At 53.5% G+C, this 25,633-nt stretch overlaps 12 protein-coding genes across 12 annotated transcripts; 5 read left to right on the top strand and 7 right to left on the bottom strand.

The window, feature by feature from the left end:
- Window positions 1-1,123: 1,123 nt before the first annotated feature.
- CTAM01_07764 (uncharacterized protein) lies at window positions 1,124-2,185 on the top strand (the record flags this gene model as incomplete). The annotated part of the gene is made up of 2 exons (XM_060523785.1): window positions 1,124-1,171; window positions 1,340-2,185. 2 exons carry the CDS (start codon window positions 1,124-1,126, stop codon window positions 2,183-2,185), a joined length of 894 nt encoding a protein of 297 aa, XP_060381532.1.
- A 674-nt stretch (window positions 2,186-2,859) lies between these two features.
- On the bottom strand, window positions 2,860-3,369 carry CTAM01_07763 (uncharacterized protein; the record flags this gene model as incomplete). The annotated part of the gene is made up of 1 exon (XM_060523784.1): window positions 2,860-3,369. One exon carries the CDS (start codon window positions 3,367-3,369, stop codon window positions 2,860-2,862), a length of 510 nt encoding a protein of 169 aa, XP_060381531.1.
- Window positions 3,370-4,872: 1,503 nt separating this feature from the next.
- CTAM01_07762 (uncharacterized protein) lies at window positions 4,873-7,542 on the bottom strand (the record flags this gene model as incomplete). Its single annotated transcript, XM_060523783.1, has 2 exons — window positions 4,873-6,753; window positions 6,805-7,542. 2 exons carry the CDS (start codon window positions 7,540-7,542, stop codon window positions 4,873-4,875), a joined length of 2,619 nt encoding a protein of 872 aa, XP_060381530.1.
- Window positions 7,543-7,807: 265 nt separating this feature from the next.
- CTAM01_07761 (uncharacterized protein) lies at window positions 7,808-8,146 on the bottom strand (the record flags this gene model as incomplete). Its single annotated transcript, XM_060523782.1, has 1 exon — window positions 7,808-8,146. A coding segment is annotated over one exon (339 nt), but the record flags the coding sequence as incomplete, so codon positions are not given.
- A 1,143-nt stretch (window positions 8,147-9,289) lies between these two features.
- CTAM01_07760 (uncharacterized protein) lies at window positions 9,290-9,805 on the top strand (the record flags this gene model as incomplete). Its single annotated transcript, XM_060523781.1, has 2 exons — window positions 9,290-9,312; window positions 9,451-9,805. 2 exons carry the CDS (start codon window positions 9,290-9,292, stop codon window positions 9,803-9,805), a joined length of 378 nt encoding a protein of 125 aa, XP_060381528.1.
- A 2,453-nt stretch (window positions 9,806-12,258) lies between these two features.
- Window positions 12,259-13,475, bottom strand: CTAM01_07759 (tetrahydrofolate dehydrogenase/cyclohydrolase; the record flags this gene model as incomplete). Its single annotated transcript, XM_060523780.1, has 3 exons — window positions 12,259-12,351; window positions 12,408-13,140; window positions 13,270-13,475. 3 exons carry the CDS (start codon window positions 13,473-13,475, stop codon window positions 12,259-12,261), a joined length of 1,032 nt encoding a protein of 343 aa, XP_060381527.1.
- Window positions 13,476-14,697: 1,222 nt separating this feature from the next.
- On the top strand, window positions 14,698-18,664 carry CTAM01_07758 (uncharacterized protein; the record flags this gene model as incomplete). Its single annotated transcript, XM_060523779.1, has 5 exons — window positions 14,698-14,971; window positions 15,032-15,094; window positions 15,153-15,742; window positions 15,797-17,542; window positions 17,597-18,664. The coding sequence occupies 5 exons, from the start codon at window positions 14,698-14,700 to the stop codon at window positions 18,662-18,664; spliced, it is 3,741 nt and encodes a 1,246-aa protein (XP_060381526.1).
- An 82-nt stretch (window positions 18,665-18,746) lies between these two features.
- Window positions 18,747-18,887, bottom strand: CTAM01_07757 (uncharacterized protein; the record flags this gene model as incomplete). Its single annotated transcript, XM_060523778.1, has 1 exon — window positions 18,747-18,887. One exon carries the CDS (start codon window positions 18,885-18,887, stop codon window positions 18,747-18,749), a length of 141 nt encoding a protein of 46 aa, XP_060381525.1.
- A 342-nt stretch (window positions 18,888-19,229) lies between these two features.
- Window positions 19,230-20,054, bottom strand: CTAM01_07756 (microsomal signal peptidase 25 kDa subunit; the record flags this gene model as incomplete). The annotated part of the gene is made up of 3 exons (XM_060523777.1): window positions 19,230-19,556; window positions 19,653-19,936; window positions 20,018-20,054. The coding sequence occupies 3 exons, from the start codon at window positions 20,052-20,054 to the stop codon at window positions 19,230-19,232; spliced, it is 648 nt and encodes a 215-aa protein (XP_060381524.1).
- A 371-nt stretch (window positions 20,055-20,425) lies between these two features.
- CTAM01_07755 (uncharacterized protein) lies at window positions 20,426-21,387 on the top strand (the record flags this gene model as incomplete). Its single annotated transcript, XM_060523776.1, has 4 exons — window positions 20,426-20,472; window positions 20,540-20,934; window positions 20,988-21,149; window positions 21,203-21,387. The coding sequence occupies 4 exons, from the start codon at window positions 20,426-20,428 to the stop codon at window positions 21,385-21,387; spliced, it is 789 nt and encodes a 262-aa protein (XP_060381523.1).
- Window positions 21,388-21,486: 99 nt separating this feature from the next.
- CTAM01_07754 (RNA polymerase III subunit Rpc25) lies at window positions 21,487-22,260 on the bottom strand (the record flags this gene model as incomplete). The annotated part of the gene is made up of 4 exons (XM_060523775.1): window positions 21,487-21,721; window positions 21,777-21,927; window positions 21,990-22,185; window positions 22,249-22,260. 4 exons carry the CDS (start codon window positions 22,258-22,260, stop codon window positions 21,487-21,489), a joined length of 594 nt encoding a protein of 197 aa, XP_060381522.1.
- A 784-nt stretch (window positions 22,261-23,044) lies between these two features.
- Window positions 23,045-25,040, top strand: CTAM01_07753 (uncharacterized protein; the record flags this gene model as incomplete). The annotated part of the gene is made up of 2 exons (XM_060523774.1): window positions 23,045-24,189; window positions 24,239-25,040. The coding sequence occupies 2 exons, from the start codon at window positions 23,045-23,047 to the stop codon at window positions 25,038-25,040; spliced, it is 1,947 nt and encodes a 648-aa protein (XP_060381521.1).
- Between the last annotated feature and the right edge of the window lie 593 nt (window positions 25,041-25,633).

Genomic DNA, 25,633 nt, shown 5'->3' with positions numbered 1-25,633 from the left:
TACCAATGCATTGTCAAGTTAATGGCATTCCACGAGGCGTCCCTTTCTTCCTGGATAAGACACGCGAGTTGTTCGAGACTGGGCAATACAACCCCCTGTTCAAAGTTCGGAATGTCAACGGCACGCGCATACTTCTCGGCGACATTCCCATCCTCCATTCTTCCCATACGGTAGATATCTGAATGTGTCCTTAACATACAGCAGTGACTCCCTCGGCGTATCCCTCCTGCGAGGATTCGCATTCCGAACAAGACTGCGAAGCCACCCCTCCAATACCTCTGGAGACAAGTGAGAAACCCCCGCCGAAACAGGCTAATCCCAACTGGGAGCTACGCTGTATAACATCTGTAACGGGCCTGGTGAGAATATGCCCCTCCCGCGCTCTACACGTGCGAGCGGCATTGGCCCGTAATTCCGCAGCAAGCCGCCCGTCATTGTTCTCACTGTTAGAGCAAAATTGGTCCATGGGAAGGGGAGGGGGGCCATCTCATTCGAGCTGGCATCCTGTTGTCTCTTATCGCAAGCTATCGCCGCCGCGAAGCAAATTTTTTAATTTTTTTTTCTCGTCGCTTGCCATCCTACATCCAACCCCCGGCACCGGCGCTGATATCACAGTGCAACCTTGTCGCATCCAATTTTCCTTCACCGCGTCACGTTGCTCAGCCCATCCAGTACCAGAGTTACATCACCCTCGCCCAAAGAGTCAAAGTGTAGCTTCTCTGATATCTTAGTAATAAGGTACCTGTCGGTACGGACACTCTTTTGTCTGGATCCTAAAGTGGCGCGCAAAGACAGGCGCTGCTGATCAACCGCGACCCTTGACGCGCGCCCGTTCCTGCATGGCGGGGTAATTTTCCATAGGCAAACGTCCATTCCTCTGCCCAAAAAGTCTGCGACAAGTGACTCTGCCGATCCAAGGCCACCACCACCATCTACCACCTACCCGAGCCGCTGAAGCTCCCGCCACTACTACTCTGCTACACGATACCCAGACTCAGGCACTCGATCAGGAGAAAACACACACACACACAGCCTCTTGCTTAGCTCTGCCCTTACATATCTGCTCGCAAGTCTTGACCCACGAAACGAACCGCCCATCGTATTCTCCCTCCCACACGCCATCATGTCCAAGTACGGCGTCATGGTTATGGGCCCGGCCGGAGCCGGCAAGGTCAGTACTCCAAAGCCCAATACCCTTCTTCCGCTCCGTTACCCGGCCTCCGTGCGGCATCCAGGACCGCCGTCCCATCTCTTCGTCCCCGTTACGCCGGCCGGAGCGCCGGCTTACATCCCTCAAAAATGTCATCCGAAAAGCTAACATTCCCTTCGTCTCCGGCAGTCCACCTTCTGCGCCTCCCTCATCACCCACCTGAACCTCAATCGCCGCTCCGCCTTCTACGTCAACCTCGACCCGGCCGCCGAGTCCTTCGAGCACGCGCCCGACCTCGACATCAAAGACCTCATCTCCCTCCACGACGCCATGGAAGAGGTCGGCCTCGGCCCCAACGGCGGCCTCATCTACTGCTTCGAGTTCCTCATGGAGAACCTCGACTTCCTCACAGAGGCCCTCGACAACCTCACAGAGGAGTACCTCATCATCTTTGACATGCCGGGCCAGATCGAGCTCTACACCCACATCCCCATCCTGCCCGCTCTCGCCCGCTTCCTCTCCCAGCCGGGCAGCCTCGACATCCGCCTCTGCGCCGCCTACCTCCTCGAAGCCACCTTCGTCGTCGACCGCGCCAAATTCTTCGCCGGCACCTTGTCGGCAATGTCCGCCATGATCATGCTCGAGATCCCCCACATCAACGTCCTCTCCAAAATGGACCTCGTCAAGGACCAGGTCCGCAAAAAGGACCTCAAGCGGTTTCTCACGCCCGATACGGGCCTCCTCGACGACGATCCCATCTCCATCGCCGCCGCGGGCGGCGAGCCCGACGACGGCCGCGGCGAGGTGCACGACCGCGACCTCGTCATGCGCGGCCGGAGCTTCCAGAGGCTCAACCGCGCCGTCGCGGGCCTGATTGAGAGTTTCAGCATGGTCAACTACCTCAAGCTGGATAACACGGACGAGGACAGCGTCGGCGCGATCCTGAGCTACGTGGATGATATCATCCAGTACCACGAGGCGCAGGAGCCAAAGGAGCTCAAGGACGAGGAGTTTGACGAGCCGCAAGACGATTGAAGCTCGAAAATACGTTAACACGGGATGCAAGAAGGGGCGGTTCTCTCTACTGTTCAGTGCTCGCGAATGCACGGATCTCACTTGGCTGTGGTTGTGCCAGGCGCGCTCAACATGGATGGCATATTAACGAAAAAACAATAGGGCAAGGAGATATAGCAGGTTGCATAGCGTTGGCGTTGGTATTTATTTAATCCATTGACTCATTCATCATCGTCCGACAACATCATTGGCATCGTTGTTCTGTCTGCCACTGTACCGTATACCATTTGCCTGCTTGACCGAGAGCCGCGACAGAGCTTCTTGTCTTCAGTCTTCAAGTATACGGTGCTTGTCCAGTCTCTTTAACCCCTCCCATGGCACTGTGGTCGTTCTCATGGCCTCGAGCCTTCTTGGTCAACGGTTCGAATGTAGCATCGAGTCGTGTTGCGTATGCCTCGTACAATTGTATCCCCCTTCTCTCTCCAAAAATACAATCCATGTCTTCCTTCCCCGGGGTATATTCCACCATTCGATTCCCAGCGACCCTTCCCCAGACTTGTTCAGCCAAGTATCTTCTCGTCGTGTTTTACGCCGGGAACCTTTGTCCCGAGTATATCCAGTAGGTTAGGAAGCTTGTTCAAGTTCCGGATTTCTGTCGACTCTTCGAAACGAGTTCCCATTAGATCTGCCCCTCTTTACCGATATTTGTTACCCTGGATCTTCGTTTCCTCCTCATACCTCCGATACTCGCTCACCCACACATCCTTCGCAGCAGCCGCAAAGCCCACAACTTTCCCGCCCACAACAACAGCGTCTCTCGCCGTCTCAAAGACGCCCCTCTGCCACACGGCCGCGACAACGACAACAACACCGCCCCAAAATGCGAGCCGCAGCACCAGCGCCGTCCAAAACGCAACGACACGCCGGATCCAGTTGAGCACAATCACCGTGGCAGCCAGCAGCGCGAGCAGCACCGCGAAAGACACGAGCTCGGGCGACGAGTGTAAAAAGTCGAGCGTCGCGTCGACGGCGGGCGCGAGGTACGGGTACAGCTCGTCGAAGGCGCGGGAGGCGGCGGCTAGGGCGTGGCCTTTTAGCTGCTGGACGGGCGAGGACGGGTGGAGGGCATTTTTGTGGATAAAGTCGGCGGCGTCCGGGGGCAGGAGGGAGCGGAGGAGGAAGTTTGTGATCGACGGTTCGGCCATATTGGGTGGTTGTTGTCTTTCGGTGAGTTCTGTTGGAGACCTTTGGGGGGGGCTTTCTTTCGGAATTTGGTGTAATCTGAGGGAATGGAGCAGTCGTAGATGTTTGTCGATACGTGTTGTTTCTTCCCTGGTACGTCTTTCTGCGGCTTCTCGCTTGCTGCTCGTATGTAGCTGTTCGTCTTTCGCTTTCGGTCGCGTGCGCGTGCGTACTTTTCGTTGTAGATGAGCGTGGCTCTTTTGATGCCCGACACTGGGATATACCCGAAAGAAAGGCAGAAGGAAAACTGGGTGAGGGTGTGTTTTTTTCTTTGCGCTCAAAACCTAAACGACAATCATAACACAAGTAAAAACGGTTGCGGTGAGGATGTGGTAGAGGGTCCTGTGCAGGTGGAGGAAGGAATGGAAATAGGCCAGGAAGGAAGGTGGAGTTGGACCCTTGGAACCTTGAGCGCAAGCAGAGCAAGCACGAGGCACAAGGCACATGCACAAGCAAATGCGGTGTGCACTCGAGGTGTTGTTGGTGCTGCTGTTTTCCAAGTGGGGAAGATGGAGGGACCACGCTAATTCGCGACGTTCGTTGTTCTCCAAGCATGTGGGAAGGGGAACGCACCGACACAATGACATCGAGACTGGGACACCAACCACTAGTATCTCTTAGACAAGGCTTATTAGATCTCAATATTTTACTGTATCCAAATGCCAAAAAGGGAGCATCGATATGAATGGTAAGGTATTTCGAAAAATAATGAAAAAGAAAAAGATGAAAAAAGGCATGACAGGAAAGTACGGGGTCCAAGTACGAGATCCCGAGTCCCTTCCCCTCGAGCTCCAATTCTGGATAACAAGCTCCAGATTCGACTTTGGAATAAGGTTCCTGGTCAGTCAGAAGTCTAGACTATCCCATATCTACGGAAATAGTTGAGTGTTTAGAGCAGTGCCTGCATGACCATGCTATTATGCGTGTTGTCCATTTCAAGGACATAATAATACTCAGAAGGCATAGCGATGCATGGTATTGCATAGTATTCTTGGACTAGGCTAAAGACTCGAATGGTAATCAGAAACCGTCCAGCTCTCTCTTCACATAATACACGTTCCCAGCACTGGTATTCTCAACAAAACGCTTAAGACGTCGAGTCTTCTTTGAACAAAGGAAAGGTGAGCAGCTTGAGCAAATGAATAGACGAGATACAAGAAGAGAAAAGTAACAGCTAGTACGTAGCTGTAAAAACGTACAAGAAGGGTATCGAATTCGAAATAGGAAATGAATCGTCAACCGATGTGGGTAGCGTGGGAAATAACAAGCATCTTCCGCCTAGCTCCGTTGCCTCCCTCAATCGCAGCCTCCCACTTTTCATTTGACATTATCAGTTATTCGTTTTGGACACCGGCGCTGGTGTCCTTGACCTGTTGCCGTCACTGCGCCTTGCAGCCTAGCCCCTACCACTGTTGAGACTCTCACGGATACAACAGATCATCGCGTTGAAAAGAACAATGAAACCATTATGAAGTTTCGCCCATACCCTCCAAGATCCGGCGAGCCGCATCGATGCGTCTTCTATACATCCGACTCTCCGAAGACGCCTTACCAGCCTCGCTCATGGCGAGCACGCACCTGCCGAGGCTGGCAACGAAGCGTTCGACAAGGATTTGGTCCTCCTTGGCCAGTGCTTCCATGGGTGCGAGCTGATCAGGTGTATGCATACTCTCTTTGTCACAAATGCTAGCGGTTTCGCTCAAGAGAGCATCAGAAATCGTCTTCAGCTCCAGCTCGGGAGAACCTTGGGGCGTAAGGACACCGACGCTAACACGCGCCTTGCCCACCAAAGGGAAGCTTCGGTTGGTACCCGTTGAGTCGAAGGAAGCAGTCGACGGACGGTGACCCATCGTTGCTTGAGTGCTCATGGGTCGACGGTAGACTGTGGAGCCAGCCCGCGCGCGTGTTCTCAGTTCCTCCAAAACGTCCTCGCCGCCCATGGTGCTACCAATTGTTGACCGCTTGGCAGTAGGAGGGCTCTCAGTGTGCTCACTGATTGGGCTGACGCTTGGTGGGGTGAGAATACCATGTCTCAAGTCCTCGCTCACGTCGTTTGTGCTGATTCTGCTGCCTCGCCCCGAGCGAGCCGTAGCAAAAGACTCAATCGTTGAAGTAGTGTCGCCGCTGCCTCTTCGATGGTGCGATTTCGGTCGAATCGACTCATCCGATGTCATCGGTCCGCGAGTTGTCTCGACGGAGCTTTCGGAACTGACGCTGCCCCGACGCTGTTGGCTCAGGTTGCCTAGTGCGCTGTGGAGGAAGAAGTGTTCGTAATCGAAAGCGTCTTCTCGATCTTCGTGGGACATAAAAGTCTGGACTGTATCGTGGTAAAGGGAGTCACCACTCTCGCTGTCGTATCCATCTCCCTCCTGGACCTGCACACTGTCTTCGAAGCCATCTTCAGTATGCATGTCAGAGATGTCATCGTCATCGTCAATTGCGTCATCCTGGCCCTTGTTTGCCTCCATAGCGTCGAAGGCCTTTTGTCTCTCTTCCAGTCGGATGGCCTCTTGGGCTGCGTCGTACTCGTCTACAACGGACTCGTTGTCTTCCATGATCGAAGGCTCCTGTAGTTCGACTAGTACATCGGATGGGAACCCCCGCTCTTGGACCAGCCCGTCGACACTGACTGCATCGGCGTTCCATGGGTTCTTGTCCGACGTAGCAGTCAAGGGCGGCGATTGCTCCTCTTGAGATTTGGCGTACCACTGATCGACCTGCGCATGAGTAAAGGGGCTTGGCGTTCGTAAGCTTTGCAGACTGCGCCGTCGCATTGTGTCCGCGCGCGCCTGCTCTCTCAAGGACGAGATCTTGCCTTTCAGGTCTTGTACCTGGCCCTTTAAGTCACGCATCTGCGCTACCGACGCCGAGCGCACCAATGGCCGATCACGACTCGAGGAACTGAGTGCCGGGCTCAGCAAGCTTTCACGTTTAGTGCTATCGCTTCCTGAGTGGAACTCTTGCGCGACTTCATCCTCGCCAAGAGGTTCCAGACCTATTTCCTGTGCTGCCTTGTATCGAGATTGGCCTTCCCCTCCAGAGTTCAGGCGCTCCAACGTAGCATCATGAACGTTCTTACGCACAGAATACGGTTGTCGATAGCCTCCAGCCGCTCCCATGGCGCTAGCGGACCTTCTTGGGATAGTGCCGTTGTTGTTTGCGTCGTAATTGAGAGACGTATCACTCAACATCCTTGCGTGCCCGTGAATAGAAGTTGGCGAAGCTGCGGATGAAGCAGGGCGCAAAATCGTGGGAGATGGGGTCGAATTATTCCCGTCAAACGATGACATTGAAGGAGTCGAGATACTCAAAGAGCTTCGCGCTCTCGATAAGTTGCCTTCCATGGTCTGGAGATGTCAGCCTGCCTTCCTTACTGTTTCAGCGGGGTCAGAACTTACCGTCAGTCTCCGCTTGGCATTCGCCAGAATCTGCTCTGCTCGTCGGCTGATGAGTGCGGTCGAGTACCTATTGGGGTCGTCGAGGGATTCCCTGGGTGGTTGATGTATGGCATGTGCTTGATGCACAGATACATCTTCCGCATATGATTCTGCCACACTCTCTTCGTCATCGCCCTGAAAGTTGCTGTCGTCGACGCTTACGGTATCGTCGAAGTCTGCGAACATGGCATTCTGGTCTTGAGTGGTGGTGATGGTGCTTGTGGACTCTACGGAAGACCGGCGCGAACGCGTCGCTTGAGCCGCCCGCTTCTTTAAGCTCTCGAGCATCTTGGTGGGTGACTGTGGCTGTCGTGAATCGTCGCCGCTTCGATTATTGGGTCTGGACCAGATCACCGAAGTCGGGCGTGATCTTCTACCAGGTGTGCTCTCGGCCTCAGTGACCTCACCAATATCGGACAGCATAGTTCCATTCCCGTAGATTATTGGCGTCGTAGGAGTGATGGGCCCGGCGATATAGGCGCTTGGAGGGAATTGGAACTGCATGTTCATATCGACAGCATGTGAATTCTTCCACATTGTCAACGGAGAATGGGATCGGTCGGGAGAGGGCGAGCGGTCGTAGTCGGGTAGAATCATGTCGGGATTCGTCAATGTAGGAGAAGCAGGCCGCGGGGGGTATGATGAGGTGGAGCTCGAGTGAGCATGGCCCGCGTGGGCGTTTAAAGTCTGAGTTGCCATTGTTTTTGATGGCAGAATCGGTTGCAAACGACTCAGGTTGCGTTTGTGCAGCCTCCTGCGCGTTGTATGATCTAAGCTGCAAGACGTTGATTGTTGTTGCAGCGGCCGTGGAGTCTAGCGACACAAAGCGAGTCGGTTCCCAACGGGGCTAGCTGCAATTAACCGGTAAACCTTCAGAGGCGCAAGAACCTCAATGGACAGTCACTCTTTGTAAACAATAAGCAACAGTCAGGACGAAGGCATCTGGGCAAGGTTTCGGGCAAAGTCAAAAACGCTGCCCACGTTTGCTTGGCCCGTGGCCCGTCCGGTCGTGATTCGGATGGATTAAGAGTTGGTTTCCAGGGTCGAGCTGGTTGTCAGGTTTACAATCAGACCAGATGAAGCTAAACGAGCTGCAAGCAAATCGCGGAAGTTTTGGCGGGGTTCGAGGCAGAAGTGCAGGTTGATCGAGAAACGCCGGAGAGGTCGTCAAGAGGTGATTTGGTCGGGGCACTGCCGTAGATATGCGAGATTGCGTGGTGGCTTTTGCGGGCGCTGAGTGTAGAAAGCGTAGCAGCAAGTGGGAGTCCGTTTGCGGGAATAGAGACGTCGTTGGTCGTATGCAAGCGCATAGGTAGCAAACAGGCCGCCGTGTTCGGGGTAGGTGGCCGGAACGAGGAAGTCAAAATGCCGGTCTATCGTCGATCGTAGAAAGAAATCAGGATGCAAGAGCAAACGGCGTCCGTTGTAAGCGAATCCGGCTGTTCTTCCCCTTCTTTTCCTCCTCTTGCAGCGTGTTGGGTGATGATGCACAGCTGTGTCGCGACAGGCCCCAAGTTTAAGGGGTTGCAGCTGGTGGTTTTGGGGCGCGAAAGCGATGGAGGGTCCCGCAGGATGTTTGAAATTATCGAGAAAGTCGACCAATGAGACTGAGCCGATGTTTGTGAGACATGCAGCGGGTGCTCTAGTGCTTGCCCTGTCTCTCGCTGAGGTGCAGCAGGCGCAGGAGGAGCAAAGCACAAGTATTCGTACAAAACGAGTGGAAGTGTAGGTGAAAGACGGAAGATGGATCTGGTGAATGCCTCGTGGTTGCAGTTCGTTTCCCCTTCACTGATCTGCGTTGGCGGTGCAAGCAAGATAAGATGACAGGCTGCGGGAGATGAGCGGCCCAGGGATCGAGTATGCGTACATATGCGTATGGAGTATCCGTAGAGAGTACGCAGTACAAGCCGAACAGAGCAGGATCGCAGGAGGGCTCGAGACCTGAGGCGGCAGTTGATGCGTCCAATCCAATGTAAGGTACTTGCTCGCTTGTAGCAAATGTGCTGCGTATGTTGAAGTTTACACACAACAAGAGTACAAGTACACTTCGCCGCAGCTGAAATGTGTACCTTTAGAGCACGGAGTATCGAGTAAGGTCTTTTTCCTTGGAAGCGAACGGGTGTGGGAATGACAGGCTGAGGTGCACGAGAGCGGATGGGCGAAACCTGGGCCGAGCCGGAAGGGAAAAGTAATAATGTATTCGTACTTGTGCTGCAGTAGCCAGCTGCCGAGAACGGTCTTGGCTTGTTGATCGGCGAGCTGACTGAGTGAGGACCAAGTGCGTGGTACGGAAAGCCCGTGGGTTTGTTCGTAGTCTACAAAGTAACGATACAGAATAATTAGCATCCGTAGACGCGCAAGTGACACTGACAGGAAGAGCAATGCCCGTCAAAGGGGCTTCTCTGGGCCGTCAACTGCAGATGTCGCGTGGCATCTGATACTCATTATGTCTGTCCCTCTCTTCATAGTGTAAGGTACGCAGTATTAGAGCATCCTGGTCTGGCCCCATTGCCTGATGTCTCGCTTCTGGTCAAGTCATCATCTTCTTCCCGCGTCTCTTAATTCGCGAAATAGCTAAGACAGGGGACAGGCATTCCCCATGTCCAGCAGCCCTTTCGTTCGTAAAATTTTCAAATCTCTTGCTCCAACAGAGAAGGAGACCAATGCTCGCGCAAGTTCACAACCTGGTTCGCAGTTGGTCTGCCCCCCTGGACCGGCCGCTTCGACCCTAGCCCGCGGTGGCTTGCTAGAGCAGTATCGCTGCACATGGGAGGGTCTCGATGGCGGCGTGGGCGGTCGTGTGCGGTCGTGTGCGGGTCTCGTTCCTTTCTCTTCCATTCCCAGCAGCGTTAGCAGTCGGAAACTTCCATGGGGCCTTGCTTCTTCCTCGGGGCCTGGGCTGTCCAGTCGGAAGCACCAATGCGAAGCGTCAACAGCGCTGCTTCCATGGGTTCGTATGTAATTCGTCATTCGCACCTCGCAGTGTTCCTGACGTTGCTGAACCGGGCGTACTAAGTTGCCCCTGTTGGGACAAGCGTGGTTCCTTTTCTGCGGTTGCTTTCCTGCAGGTGCTGCCCTGCGGTGCCTGGCTTGAAAGTTGAAACTGCCAGGATGATTGGACCCGAAGATTGAACTTGCCCTTAAGACACTGGGGCCCCCGGTTCCTCCCAAGCATTGGCCAGCAGGTGGAAGTGGGCTTGGCAGGGAAGTTGGTGCACGAGAAGCGGAGCTGCGTCAAGGAAAGAAACAGTCCCGGCCCTGGCGCCTTCCACCTTAGGTGCTTAGGTACCTTCGGTTACGATGGGAAGGTACGAATTCCAAAGTATCCGTAAACAAATTTGAAGAAAGGAAGCAGGTGCCAGGTACAAATAATTCTCTGCTGCCTCCTTCCTTTCTTCCTTCCAAGTCCCTTCGCAGGTCCAACGGCTTGCACAGGTATCCGTACGTCCAACGGCTTGCACAGGTATCCGTACTGGGCAAGCACGGGCACGGGCACCTTCGAGAGAAAACCGCACTCGCACGGTGGTGGAGTCTTGGGACGTTCACGCAAATCTCGGCAATTCATCAGCCTTCCGCATGCAGAACCCTGACCTGCCTGGCTACCCTCCCAGGACATCTCGACCGCCTCTCGTTCCATTTGTGGACGCACCGCGGGAATCCGCTACTGATCGAGCAGAAGGCCGTCGAATCTCCATTTAAGACGAACCCATCCCACCACGGTTAAGCTTCATCACAACCTCGCTGATGGATTTGTAGCTGTGGAGATATTGGCCTCGGACTCCTCATCTACTGGCCTACTTTGGCAATGATCTGAAGCTTTCCTCCGATTTCAAGGGACAGTCTCAGTTGACCCTGAGGCTCCTCTCAAGTTCTAGCGGCCTATTATTAAGGCATCCATGTGAACTACCAGACCGTTGGATGCGGGCGGGGCACCAGCACGCCGTACTGAATCAGCGATCGAACAACCGACCCAAACTTGCCAAATTCCTCGCGGTTTCTGGAATATTGGTACTGCATAGTCGAGCACGAACATCGGCGCGTCCATCTCATGACAATATATTACGGGGTTGCGCTTCCAGCCTTTCTTCAGCTATGCCATTCGTCGGATGCACTGTGTTGCATTTCACCCTGGGCTGAATTTGCCTGTAACGCGCCTAGGCCGATAGGAGCCAGAATGAGAGAACGACTCGGAAGATGGGATGCCAATGGCACCTCAGCACTCCCACTCCCGCTGCCACTCTGTTGCGCGCCGACGCGTCTCTCCCACCAGTCTCCCGACCTCACGGCTTCCCGTCTGTAGTGACGCCATGCATCTTTAACTTAACACAGGCATCGCCCGGTATATTCTTACTACAGGTCAGATATATCGTGCTCGTCTATCTAACAAAATTTTCTCTCCTGCTTTGCATTGACTCTAGTCGCCGAACCAATCTCGACGCCAACCATCACATCCCAAATCTTGGGTGAATCCAGCGATCCGTCGTAACCTCAAACCAGCGGCATCCTTGCCACGCTCAAACTACTGGACCATGCCTTCCCATGGACGGGACGGGCATCCCGAGCGCGGGGGAACTTGCGGAAGAATCTGGCACTGGCAAGCCGCGAACCTATTCTCCACACTACCTTATGCTCATAGTCTGCAATTTCAATGAGAGGAGGTTCGTGATTGTCGATGAAAGGCTTTTCCCAATCTCATTTACGATGGCATAAGTCAATAGCTTCGAATGTTAAATCTCCTGCCCAACGCACCGGTCGACAAGGCGTTGCGCCCGGATCTCGTCGCCTATCTCGATCGGTCTTGGGGTTTTAGGGCTCTGTCCCTTTCCAATCAAAGAGATGACATATTCCCCGAGAGCCCTACTCGGCCACCGCGCCGGCGGCAACCTCTGGTAATGACTAGGAAGTCACAAAGGTCTAGGCATTCGTCGTGTGGCCTGTTGTGGCGTGCTTGATGCTTTTGCTCCGCATATTTGGGATGCTGGAATGTCTCCAGATGATGTTCCCGAGGGCCTGGGCCCGGTCCCTTTCTATGTCTCAGGCCCCGTCCAGCAATGCGTCTGATAGCAGCCGCCTTGTCGCGAACAGCATGAATATCCACAAGTGGGTGGCATCATGTCTGACTTGACCATGTTATGCAAAGAAGCAAATAGACGACATGCCATGTTCCAACTCCCTCAATTGTGACACGGGTAAGCGCGCGTGCCTTTGTTTTTTTCTATCTTGTCGTCTCAAAATGTCCGGATATATGCCCAATAGTCTATGCTTTTTTCTGTATCTTTTCGCCAGCCCTCAACGCAAATTCCAGTGATCCTCCCGTATGGCTGACCACGTATAAACAGTCCACAATGCTTTTAGTCGACAACCCATGTGCCTCTTCATATCCCATCTTGCCGGTGGGCAATGCGGCACGCTGATTTAGCCCTCAGTGAACGCCTCGCTTCTAGCCTGCGCAGTTGAGGCATCTTCATTGCCGTTGTCCTTGGTCGTGGGACGGTTGGCGATGAGGCGCTGTGAAAAGTCAGGGATATGGTTTCTGGTTCGCCGTGTTCATTTAGTTCACTTACTACCAAGTTTCTCAAAAGGCACGCAATGGTGACCTTGCCAACTGACGGGACGTAGATGGCCGCCTTCTCCTTGACGGTGGGCGCGTCAAAGTTGCGGTGGGAGGAGAAGTTGATGCAGACGGCACCCTCGCGAATGAGGTCGGTCGAGATCTTGTACTTTTCGCTGGGGACGCCGCCGATGATGACGTCGCTGAGGGGGAGGACCTGCTCCAGGCCCCAGCCCTCCTTGTTCTCGACCTGGTGGCGGATCTGCTTGATGCCCTTGCCGCGAGTGAAGAGCTGGACGCCGGTGATGTCGACCGAGTAGACGGTGGCGCCGTCGTTGGCGAGCAGGGCGGCCAGGGGTCGGCCGTTGACTTCGGACCTGTTGATGACGGTGATTGTCTTGCCAAAGAGGCGGTTGCCGTAGGCCAGGATGGGGTTGTAGATCTGGAGGTGCTCGAGGATCTTGACGACGGCGAGGGGCGTGCAGGGGAGGATGGACTTTCTCAGGTTGTGGGGCGGGTCCAGGAAGCGGACGTTGTGGTACATGTTGAAGATATGCTGGTGGCAGAGGCCCTCGACGTCCTTTGCCAGGGAGACTGTCTCCTGGATGTACTTGTCCTGGAGCGGGTTGCCGGGGAAGATGGGGTAGTAGACGATGATGCTGTCGACCTTGTCGTCCTCGTTGGCCTCGGTGATCTTTTCCTCGAGCTGCTCCTTGTCGACACGGCGCAGGTCAAAGTCGAAGCCGCTGGAAAGGGGGGTGAACACCGTCTCGTCAGCTACCTTTTGCATCCAATTTTTGCTCATTTTTTATACACGTCTTGTCACACAGAGACAACTTGTCTTTGCAGCGACAAAGGGTTTGTTTTTCGCCTACTTTTCGACGCAGGTCTTCTTAGACCACTCAGCATACTGCAATGCAGCCGGATCGTCGTTTGCCAGGAACGCCGCCAAGGTCGGCTTGGAGGCGCCGTTGCCCTGCACCTTGGCGAGGGTCTCGTGAACCTCAGTCAGGAGACGCTTGGCGATGGTATCGGCCAGAATGACCTTGCAGGTCTTGGGCACAGCTTCGTTGGAGGCCATCTTTTATGAAAGGGAGGCAAACTCCAGTTTTGATACACGCGGCTTGACAGCATTGTTAGTCGGGTCTCTCAGTCTCGGCTGACAGAACTGTCACTCACATATGTGGTTGGAGTGAGTTGCCCGTCGGCTTCTATCCCCGAATTAGTACTTGGGAAAGCCCCACCACCTCCGACCCCGCGATGCCGCGTTGTAGAGCATATCGGGAGTGGAGGAGAGAAGACTAACTGGCAAAGACAGCCAATATATCGGCGCTTATAGGAGTGGCAGTTGATCAGGATTCGAAATCCGAATTTTGACGCGTTATTGGGGCAGTGAAAGTGAAGAAAGGTTAATCAAGTGAAGCTGAATGGCTCCGAGTCTTTTGGAGGGGCACGCTCCGACTTCGACGTCCAAATTTTTTTTTCCTCCGTTCGCTGGAACAGGACCCCGCGGCCCTTGCGCAGTCCCGTCTGTGTTACCCCTCCATACCCTCTTACCCAATTAAGACTAGCTCACTACCGCTCCCATCTGTTGCAATTCCGCTCCAGGCTGAAAGCATTGACAGAGAGCAGATCGCAGCGACTAAACAGCTCAAGAATAATCACGAGTGTAAAGCTCTTCCTCAAAGCAAGCCAGTTTATGACCAGAGACAACAAATACCTTGAAATGGCGAACCGGTAAAGATAAGTTGACAATTAACGCTAAGCCCAAAAAGGTCTATCCACCGGAGATTGGTTCCTCCATACCGCGATAATGACGATAAGTGCTACACCGCCTTCTCAATTGAGATATCCCCCACCAACAACCCAGCAAGCCTGAGTAATTATCTCACAACTCATCACCGGCTTTCGGTGGTATGAAGCCCAGTATCGGCAACTGACAAATACCCAGCGGACTATTCGCCAAACCACCATTTCCCCCCCAATCTAAAGCGACTACCACGTTCATGAAATTGGATATCTAGACAAGCAATTTGCATGAGAGGAGCACGTCTTGCCTCTCTTTCACTCTTTCGGGACGCATTTTGAGCAGGCGCGGGGTCAACTTTGGAAGCACATGAGAAGGAACGACGGAATATCTCACAACTTCTTACTACAACACCTTTCCGATTGCATCTAGACAGTACCAGCTTGGCATCCACCCATCTTCACACTACGCGAAGTGGACTTCGATACAGCAACATACATTGGGCAATCGAAACTACCATTAGACGCTTTTGATTTCATCGCAATTCACGACTATCATGGCCGATTTTCGGAAACTTGCACTCGAGTTCGTGCTCAGCGACGATACTGAGAGACAAACAGCAATCACACAGGAGGCAGCTTCGGGTCTGTATATGGCCATTCCTACCCTTTCACCAACCATGCAAACAGCTGACATGACCCCAGAGATCCAGTCAGCACCCAGACCTAGCAATCCAGTTGCAAGATGGGTAGAATCTATTCGACCCTGGATGCCCAGCGCAAATGAAGACCAGGATGATGGCGATGGTGATGTCATTGCACGGTCCAAAGGTACAGGAGTAAAGACCGTATTGGAATAAAGACGATTACTGACTATGACACCTTCTTTAGCTTTGAGTTTTCTAGCAGGGACTCTTGAGCATCTGGATCCCGCATTCCTCAAAGCCGATCAAAGTAAGTAAGGCCGAAGGCATGTGTACTCAAAGGCTCATTGCTAACGCCGCATTCTCAGCCAACCTCCTGGTGGCTTTTTTTGGAAGCATGTTCAAGGTCGACCACAAGGCTGGCATTATGCCCGCTGCGAAGGCTCTTGACCGAACTGCTGGCATGAAGACTTTCCAGCCACAAAAGGGAAACGACATTATCCAGAGTGTGTGCAGCCTTGGTGATGATTTCAAGTCCCAGGTCGCAGAAACCCGTGCAACAGTATATGAACTTCTGGACCATCTTATCACCAACCCGGATGTAGCAAACGACTTGCAGTACCAACACGGCACAACCTCGGGCTTCATCACGGATCTTTTGCAACTATGTCGCAATGAGCGAGACCCTAAGTGTCTGATGACTTGGTTCAAGATTCTGAAGGTCTTTCTTTCAGACTATTCCCCTGCACCGGAGGTCGTGGATGAGATTTTCAGTATCTTTTCAGCATACTTCCCCATATCGTTAAGGACATCACAGCATCCTTCGGGAATCACAGCGGATGATCTCAAATTGGCCTTGAGGGCTTGCTTTTCGGCACATCATCGTGTCGCTGACAAGGCTATTCCATACCTCCTTAGCAGGCTAGACCAGCCGGACAGTGTCAGTGTCAACGTCAAGGTTTGTGTTCTTCCTTGGACTATGTCATTTATACCTGTGCTGACACTGCTGTAGGTTGACATCCTCAAGACCATGACCGCATGTCTGAGCGGCTATGAACATGTTCAGCAAGGAGTCGCCCCCTTTACCAACAAGATTTGGGACAGTCTCAAGTATGAAGTCCGCAATGGGGAGATCGAGGACACCATCAATGCCACCTTGGAAGTCATTCGAACAGTCGCCAAGAGACTTACCGGTGACGAGCTCAGGGATTATGCCCTGACTGTTCAGAGAGACTGCTTGGAGGACCTGTCAAACCCGATCTACACGGCAGCCTCAGGAAAGCTTTTGATCTCCATCCACAGCGCAAAGCCAGCTGCCTTTGCACTCATGATCTCCCCGTCTGTGACCCATATCAAGGAGAATCTCCGCCACACAAAGTCACCTGACCACACGAAGAATCTCCTGATTCTGCTGAATTCTCTACTCGAGTTGCGGTTAGCCCTAATTGGAGGAGGCGTGGAGCTGAGTGTCGAGGACGCCGAGGCCTTCAAATCTACCGAGCCGCTACTTGCCCCCATCTACAAGCAGACGTACCTGCCTCTCTTCCAAAAAGCTCTACAAGATACTGCGCAACCCGAAGATATCACCATCGGTCAACAGGCAACCAAAGGTCTGGGGTTGATGGTATGTCAGAGAGCAGCTCAAATTGGACAGTCGAACCAGCCGATGCTTCCAGAAGAAACACTAAACGAAATTTGCGACAACCTAGCAACTCTTGCGCTTCAAGCCCCTGACGAACCGGCGAAGGACAAGAATCAACTCAAGATATCCGACGAGGCTGCTATTGCTTTACAAAAGGCTACGATGGCACACCCGCCGGCGCAACCCATGCTCATCGACACATGCTTCCGAGTCTGTGACGCGTACAGTGCTTCCCCTTCGGCCAACAACTTGGACAGCATGCACAATGTTCTCAGGCACAATCTCGCTAGACTGACCTACGTCTTTTGCTCCGAATCTCCTCGCTCTGAGAAGCTCAAACACTACACATACTTCATGCAAGCGCTTCTGGTTAACCTCTACAAGATGCAGGACGCCAAAGCTGACCCGAAGATTTGGTCGGTCATTGCTACTTACATATTCTCGGCCATGATTCAGTTCAAGGAAGGAGCCAAAGAACTCATCAACTTGCCCGTCAAAAACAACTTCAGCGACACGCGATTCGACGACAACTGGGTTAGCTACGTGGCAAACCGTTTCCCTAATCTGCCACGCCTCCCTGACGACCAGATCGTCTCGACGTCAGGGACGGACGAGAGCAAGGAAGTTGACAATCTTCAAGGAGATTTCGCCTTGATCAATCTGTACGTCACTCGACAGCTCTACAGACGGGCCACCAAGATCATCAGTTATGCCGACAATTCCGAGCTTTCACTTGCCTTGAGCGACGACTTTGGCAAGAAGGATCCGGAAGACAAGAATGAAGAGGATGCCTACTTGCACCGCCTCTCGAATATTGCGATGTTCACTATCCAGCACATGAGCGAATACCAGCAGACCAACCTGCTTCTGAACGAAGAAGTCGTAACACTCTTCCGTGGAACCGACCAGTATCGCCATCCTAATCCCACCGAGACCCACAGCTGGAACAATAGTGAGTTGCGAGCGGCCATGCTGCGGACCATGGGTCTTCCGCAGACTCCTTACAACATGAGAGATCCTCCCCAGTTCCCCATCAGTGGTTTCAGCCACGGCCGTACTGTCATCCTCTCCTTGGGCATTATTCAAGCTTTCCATCCAACCACAGTCGAGCGTTTGGTAAGATAACCGTTGCATCAAGACCAAGGAAGCTTTGCTAACACTCTGTTCTAGGTTGAAAGAGGAACCGCACACCAGATCTTGATTGCTGGCCTTCTCACCAGAGACCACTCAGACTCGCCAAAGTGCCGGCAAGTCGTTACGGCTATTCTGTGCGTCATCGCCAACAAATACAAGGTTGAGAATTTGAACGATATCGTCCAGATTATGGAATATCAAATGAACTTCGTTGTCAGCGAAGAGAGACTGTCTGACCAGCTGGAGCAAATCACTGGCTACCTCGACCATGAGGAGAATGTGGTGGCTGGAAACAGCCCCAACGACCTCAGAGCAGCTCTGGCAAGGCCTGTATACGCGATTGTAGTCGGCATTCTCCGACGCTACACTGGTAACGCTCTCAAGAATGTTCTCACGGCTATAACTCAAGGTCCTGGTAATAAGAAGATTGGCCACACGCTTGCTCGCAGCATGGATTTCATCTTCAGTGACCTGGACTTCGCAAAGCCCGAGTTCTACGGCCAGCTTAAAAAGCTCTGGGTGCAGAGGGCCTACTACGAGTTGGTCAAGCCCATGCTGCCCAAGGCTTGGCCTGCCGGCTCGAACAGCAAGGATGACATGCTTGTTGCGGCCAATTATAGCATTGCAGTCTTGAGAGCAGTCAGGCACATCAAGTACGCGCACTACGAGGACGACACGGAGGATCTTATCCGAATCATTCTCTGCGCGATCCGCAATCTGCCGGCTAGCGCAGATGTAGCAGCCGGTCTCCAGATCTTGGTGGCCGTCACGGAGAACTCGCCCAGACGCATGCAACCATTCCTCAAGAGCATCATTGATGCCTCCCTGTCGATCTTTAGAAGAGACACGACGCAAGCCGGCGAAGACAACACCTGGATGCCGGAGAATTACGTGCCCTTTGACCGTTCCGGATTCCAGGAAGCGCAATGCCGGGCCTTGGTCGTTCGTCTCATCGGGCAACTGCCGCCCAACTTTGAGCATCGCCATCTCCTCGACTCGGCGTCCCAGGCCAAGCGCTTGTTGGCTCAGGCCTCTGGAGACGAGTCGCGAATGGTCAGAGAGGCTGCCCTCAAGTCTCGTAAGGCTTGGGACGAGGTCAACTGACGTATGTTGACTTTCAGAGCTTGAAGTAGTTTCGAAAGAATGAGTTGAACACGAGGTGATGGCTTTGCGCTTTTGTCATGGATCAGTCGAGTTTGAATTGGCTTTGGTCGAGGCACGAAAGTGATGGTTTGTTAGTATAGGAGGGCAGCGACTCATGTGTTGGAACAGAGAGTGGGAGACGAGGTATTCGGCGGACTTGCATGATGGTGAGGGTTGGTGGCATGGCGAGGCGTTTGGAGGTCCAATGGATCATCAGTATTAGACGACCAGCATCCAGTTTAATGAGATAAAAATCACACAAGGCATTGCAATGATTTCACCAGAGACACTTTGGTTGCTGCGCATGAATGCTGTCCAGAGCATAAGCCGGCCGAGGAATGGAGCGAATAATGATAATTATCACCAAGGCATAGATGGTGCGATTGTAGCACGTTGAAGCAATATACTAAGCAAAAACACAGACACCATGCTTTTGACGGTTCCAATTATCCGTAATTTACACAAAAAAGTTTATTGGCAAGCCCCATGCGGTAACAAGTCCAAACCACCTCCAGTCCGGCCCTGTCTATGCCTTGCGTCTCTTGCTGCCACCCTTGGCCGCCTCCGCGCCGCTCCCCGTCGCAGTGCTCTCCGCGTACAGCGCGTCGAGGACATCAGTCGAGTATCCCTGGGAGGCGGATGTGATACGCTTGGGGTCAAGCTTGCCGACGACGGGGATGTTGGTAGCGAGGATCTCCTGGAAGGGAACCGCGACGAAGCGGCCTTGTGAGTCGAACCACTGGTTGAAGGGTTGTGAGAGGTTGATGACTTTATTTTCGCCGTTCTTCGAGGTCAGGGTGATCTTCATGTTGTAGGTCGGTACGTTCTTCTTTGTGGATGTCGCGATGTTGACCTGTTTCGCGGGCGTGTAAGTCAAGGTTTGTCCATGTCCTGGGAGCACATGCAGCTAGCTGCTGAGAGGGCACGAAAGAAAGCAAAGTGGCCTTACCTTCTCGCCTGAGGGTGATGTGCCCTCATACACGGTGCCTGCCTCCTTCAACCAGATCCATAGCGTAAGAGCGCCGTTGAGGATCGAGTAGAGGACCACGGCGGCGGCCGTGTAGTACTTTGTGCTGTCGAAGCCGAGCTTATAATCCCAGAGGAAACATGCGCCCGCAATCAAAAATGCTGAGTAGCCGAGCGCGAGGCGGACATCGGTGAGCGCATGGGACTGGGTGAATTTGAGAGAGTTGAGGTAGTTGGGGAGAGCATCGTCCGAGGTATTCTTCAGGTCTGGGGGGAGGAGCTTGTGTTAGTGTGATGCGATAGCTAGGCCTAGCGCAGGGCCATAGAAGGGTGAAGGGAAGTGCATACCGGCCAGATTATGGACCGTAATTTTTTCGGAAGACATTTTGTCTACTTCAGTTTTCGGGATTCTTCTTTCGAGTAGACTTGACAGCTGTGCGTGAGGCGGGCAGGCGTGGAGTTGTGATAGTTTGGCTTGTAACCTCCAGCCTGGCTTTCGGAGCTAGGAGTCTAGGACAGCTTGGACCCTTGTGCGAAGTCCCGTCCGTGGGGAGAGGTGAAAGTGGAAGGTGGTCTTTCGGAAGCTCGGCGAAACAAGCACCCGAGGAAGCTCCCACTCGATACAGACATCCAACTCCACCAGATTACATTGATGCAGGCGGAGCTCTCAACCACCTGGCTGCATCGCAACGACGAGCGCCGTTACCGTCTCTGATACACCATTGCCCGGCTCTAACCGTCATATACAAGCCCAGAATGGCCCAAGTCCCGGTGCAGACGATCCATCGGGATCCCCAGCTCCTGTACGCAAAGTCCCGCCTTGCCCGTCCTCAGTTGCAACCGCGTATGCTGACCTCACAACCCCGACAGTTACTGGATCCTATTCCCGATCACGGTGGTCATGGTCTTGACCGGCATCCTGCGTCACTATGCCACGGTTCTGCTCGCCACCGCACCCAAGAAGCTCGACAAGCCCGCGCTCAAGGAGCAGCGCAGCCTGATGCATGGCGTCACGGTCCGCACCAACCACCACGTCCTCTCCAAGAAGTCCTTTGAGGCCCGCCGCGATGCGCTCGTCGCGGCGTACGAGTCCGGCGCGTACTTGAAGAACCCGGATCAGAAGGGCCAGCCGCCCGCGAATCCGCTTACCGACCCTGGCGCGATGGACGGGATGATGGGGATGATGAAGAATAACATGGCCATGATTATTCCCAACACGTTGATCATGAGCTGGATCAACGCCTTCTTCAGCGGATACGTCATTAGTATGTTTTGCATGATCAATATCAGGACTTTGTGCGGCTGCTGACTGTCTTAGTGAAACTGCCCTTCCCTATCACCATCAAGTTCAAGAGCATGCTTCAGGCGGGTGTGGCGACCAAGGACATGGATCCCCGCTGGATGTCCAGTATCTCCTGGTACTTCCTCTGCATCTTTGGTCTGCAGTCTGTCTTCGTTTTCATCTTGGGAAGCGACAACGGTAAGTCTGAAACTATCTTAGCCTTGCCCTTCCAGCATACTGACATCATTAAGCTGCCAGCCAGATGGCCCAGCAAATGGGGCAGATGGGAGGTGCCGCTGGTGCCCCTCAGATGTTTGGACCCGGTGTCGACCCCGACAAGCAGTTCAAGGGCGAGGCGGAGAACATTGCCGTCGTCGACCACTACTCTGTTTTGGATGATGTGGAATCCAGACTGCTTGCGGGTATCAAGTCATAGAATTGTAGAACAATACACAAAATCCGCGCCCATCCGTACGCCTCGGGGCCCTTTCCATGTCTGAATCACGCTTGTGAGATTTCAGGAGCCATCTGAAGGCTATTCGCCGCCCTGTCCGTCCCACCAGAGGCATACGCCGAGACCCTCCATGGCCATGGTGCCCTTCACCTTGTACGGCGGCTTGGGCGGAGCAGCCTCTTCGCCCTGGCTTGGTCCTGCGGGTGTCTGGTCGTGCCACTCTTCATCGATGACCTGGAATCTGACCATTTCGTGATTATCATAGAAGAGTCTGTCGTCCTCAATGTTCCAGATCCATAGCTGCTCTGAGTGGTTGCTAGAGTCGTGTTAGTGAGGCATCAAGGTGACAAGGCAGGTGTGGCGGCACGTACAACTCGGCACCTTCGGGAAGCTCATCAAAGGGGATGAAGATATCGTCAAAGAAGTCGGTTCTCAGGTTGATGCCGGCCGGCGTCGAACTTCTAATTCTTCCAATCATGACTTCGCCCTTGAAGGGTCTGAAGACGATGAGTCTGAACTCCACTGCCGCGTTTGTTAAAGATGATTTAAAAAAAAGTTTGATGGGCTTGAGCTCGTGGAATTACCATTGACGTTGACGAGGCCTGTGCCATGGCCGATGAGGCCCTCAGAGGTCCACAAAAGATCGTAGAGGCAGATGCAAAGACCAATTTTCTGTATGACCTTGTTGGCGTACTTCGCATTGATGTTGTCCTCAATGGCGGCTTTGCTCTTCTTGCGGAAGTCTTCTGGTGCGATTTCGACCAGATCCGCAATCTTGGTCTTGATTGGGTCCTTTGTGTTAGTGACACACTCAGGTGAAATTTGTGAGTTTTTGAGTCTTACTAGGATGAACATGTTGAGCGCTTTGTCTTCGAGACGGCGGATTGTAGACCAGAAAGATCCCGGGTAAAATATATTATTGATCCGGTATCATCGTCCGTCCCCTCAACGCCTCTGGAAGGTCGTGTTTGGGTCTTTCGAGTCGTGGTTCAGTGTATTGTACCGGCGCTCAGTGAGATCGCAAAATCGGCAAAATCGCGGGGCGCTTTGGTCTTGGGAAGCAGATTGACTCTTACCGCCCTCTACGTTGAGTTTAGCCTTAGCGGTTGCAGGGTGCATGTGTATCCCTATGGCCCACCACGTTTTAGTGGCTCGAGGTCTGTCCAGGCGGCGCGCCTCTGTCGCAACCCGCTGGAATTGTTATTGCGGGACCCGAAATGACTGTAGGGCGACTCCGAAAGCTCAAGTCCTAGGGGCTCCACGCACTCGCCTCACCTTCGCGTCAGGTCAGGGAAACTGCGTCCAGCCGTCTCTTCCATCCTAGAGCCTTTCGCTTCCCTTCCTTCATCACCTCAATCTTTACAGGTCGGCCGCCTTTCTTCTTTTCTCAAACTGGTGCTCTCTGCATAGAACACGCTACTTTCGAAAAGGCAATACTGCTTTCTGCTACGTTGATCGAATTTTGAACCATCCCTGCTACTCTTGCAAATAAAGATTGGTGCACAAATCGTCAAGGTCGTTGCAATCGAACACTGCGTTTCCTGCACTTTTTCACGGTTCCTTTCTTCAAAACCCCCGAACGCTCTTTGGCAACTCGACTGCGAAGATAGTAAGAACGCGTCGTCGTCCTCGAGCCAACATGTCGGGCTACAACTACGGTCCCCCACCACCTCCGCCTCCGGCTGCCCAGGCTAGCCATCCTGGATATGGGCATCACGGCGGCGCTTACCAACAGCATTCACGAGGCGGAGGTGCTCATGCTGCCCGTGGCGGGCGTGCTGGTTATCCATCAAATGGTCGCCCAGAGTACCCCCCGGCCCATCAGCCTCAGTACGAATATCCCCGCCAGCAGCCATACCCTCAACATAGCCCAGGATATCCCGCCCAGCAGCAACAACCTGCTGGCAGCAACTACCCTCCTCAGCAGCAGTGGCATCAAGACCACGGACATGGCGCCGCCCAGCATGGCGCTCACGCTCCTACGCCTTTGTCGACTTCCAACTACCATCCGAACTACGCTCCCCAGGTCTACGCTCATCCTCAACACCCACAACATCCTCAACACCCACAACATCCTCAGCCGCCATCTCACCAGCCAGCCTACGGGCCACAGCAGCCGCAACAACCACAGCAGCAACCCTACGCCCAACCGTATCCCGCTCCTGCACCGTATACCGCTGGCCAGCCGTGGGCTGGACACGAACCCCACGCTCAAGGTCCCTACGGCGCTGGTCGCGGCCGAGGCGGTTACGGAAACGATCGAGGCGGCTCCCGAGGTCCTAACATGGCCACGCCTGCTCCAGTAGCCTACGGTGGTGAAGGAGTTCACCATCAAGCGAATGGTGGATATGGCCAGCCGTATGCCGATCCACGCGCGCAATCCGTCCAATACCAAGCTCCACCTCAATATCCATATCATGCCCCTCCTCCGGCACCTCACGCAGCGATTCCTCCACAGGAGCCGTACTACAAACATGATGGACAGGCCGGTCGAGGTCGTGGTGGTCATCGTGGTGGCAACCCACGTGGCCGTGGCTCGTTTCACGGCAACGACAGGGGTCGTCATCGTCAACAGGGTAACAACAATCACAATCACAATCATAACAACCGACAAGACGGTGGATTCCACCACAAGCATGATAAGCACGACAATGCTGCCTCGGGTAAGAAGAAGAAGCGTAAGACTAACACCCTTGGTCTTACACCTGGCCAAGACTCGGAGTCGGAAGACGATGAGATGGAAGAGGAGACGCTTCGCAAGTTGATAGGAGCAGATGCACTACAGTAAGTCGGATGGCCATGTCAGATTTTGCTCTATCTAACCGTCTCGTAGGGTGACTGATGTCGCTTCATACATTGCCGAGCGGAAGAAGCGCTTCCCCACGGCTGCGCGTGTCAAGGCCAAGAAGTCTGCCGAGACCACGCAAGGAAGTGGCAATAAGATCCATTCCAGTCTGGAGAAGGAGGAGAATCTCGCCAGCAAGCTCAGGAGACAACTGGAAAAGGTTGAATCGTCTATCAAGCGCAAGCGTGAACAGCAAGACGAGGGCGATGAGATGAGAGACAGCCCCTCCATTGACATCAAGTCTGAAGACGATGAGCCAGAAGTCGCGTCAAGTCGTGTTCAGCCGGCCCCCCCTCCACCCCCTCCTGCAAAAAAAGCAGACATTTCAAAGCATTGCAAGTACTACTCTACGGGAGGTACTTGCGGCAAGAAGGGCAAGTGCCGCTTCGTACATGATCCTGCTGTTAGGGAGGCAGCCATGAAGGAGAGAGAGATGAACAATGGCCACCTCACCATCCAGCAGCGCTTGATCTTGAACGACAAGGACCAAGAGGACCTTACTGTTCTTCAATCAATTCAATATCTGCGGGAGAAAGGCCTGATGAAGCCTGAAGATCAGCCTGATGGCACCAACGGGCACACTGGGTCACAGACCTCCCATTCTCAGTCCCGCCAGCACCCCAGCAGTCTCCCTGCGGCACCTGCTTCTCTCCCAGCGCCGCCTATGAAGCATCACGGGCTTCCTCCCCACAAACCGCCTCCTTCTGCAGGCGGATCTACGGTTCGATACAAAGGCTGGAACTTGAGTGGATATGGGAACTCAGGTCTCAAGTCGGAAGATCTCCCTTAGATGGCTACCATCAACGGCCAAAGCCGGAGTCTTACCCAAATACTCCAACTCTGCACTGCTTCCGCTTGAAGTGTGCTTCGGTTCTTTTTTGAGCGGTCTGCCTGAGTATGGCGACCTCGAATCATGCAACAGGTCTCTCGCTATGGCAGAGAAGTCGTCCTGACGCAGCGATTCGAACTAGCAGCGATGTTCATGTTTCATATCTGATCGAATTTTAAGCCACATCAAAGAGATTGGGCGTGGAAAGAGCATGGTCAGGAGGATCACATCACCAATTTTATGCCAGCCCCCGTTTCCTTGATTTTTACCGCACTCAGACGACTCCAGCTTTGACATCTCGGTTTTTTTGTTTGCGTCGGTTACCTTCCAGGGCTTCATCTGCAAAGTTGCGATCCCAGATCGCGTGTAAGATCGTTTTATCAATTCAAAGGGGACGAGGCTGGAGACACGACGGCATGGCGCACCTTCTATTTACCAGTCTGATGAGTTCAAAACCGTCGGAGTTTCCGGCTGGAGGAAAGGGGCTGAGTAGCTCCATGAAATGGCTTTGAGTTATTCGCTTCGGAACTTTCCAGAGGAGTTTAGGACTGACT

This window comes from Colletotrichum tamarilloi, assembly GCF_030869305.1.
Source record: "Colletotrichum tamarilloi strain Tom-12 chromosome Unknown Scaffold_25.1, whole genome shotgun sequence".
NCBI lineage: Eukaryota > Fungi > Ascomycota > Sordariomycetes > Glomerellales > Glomerellaceae > Colletotrichum > Colletotrichum tamarilloi.
Note: the sequence above shows the minus strand (reverse complement) of the source record. Positions and strands in the feature narration are given on the sequence as shown.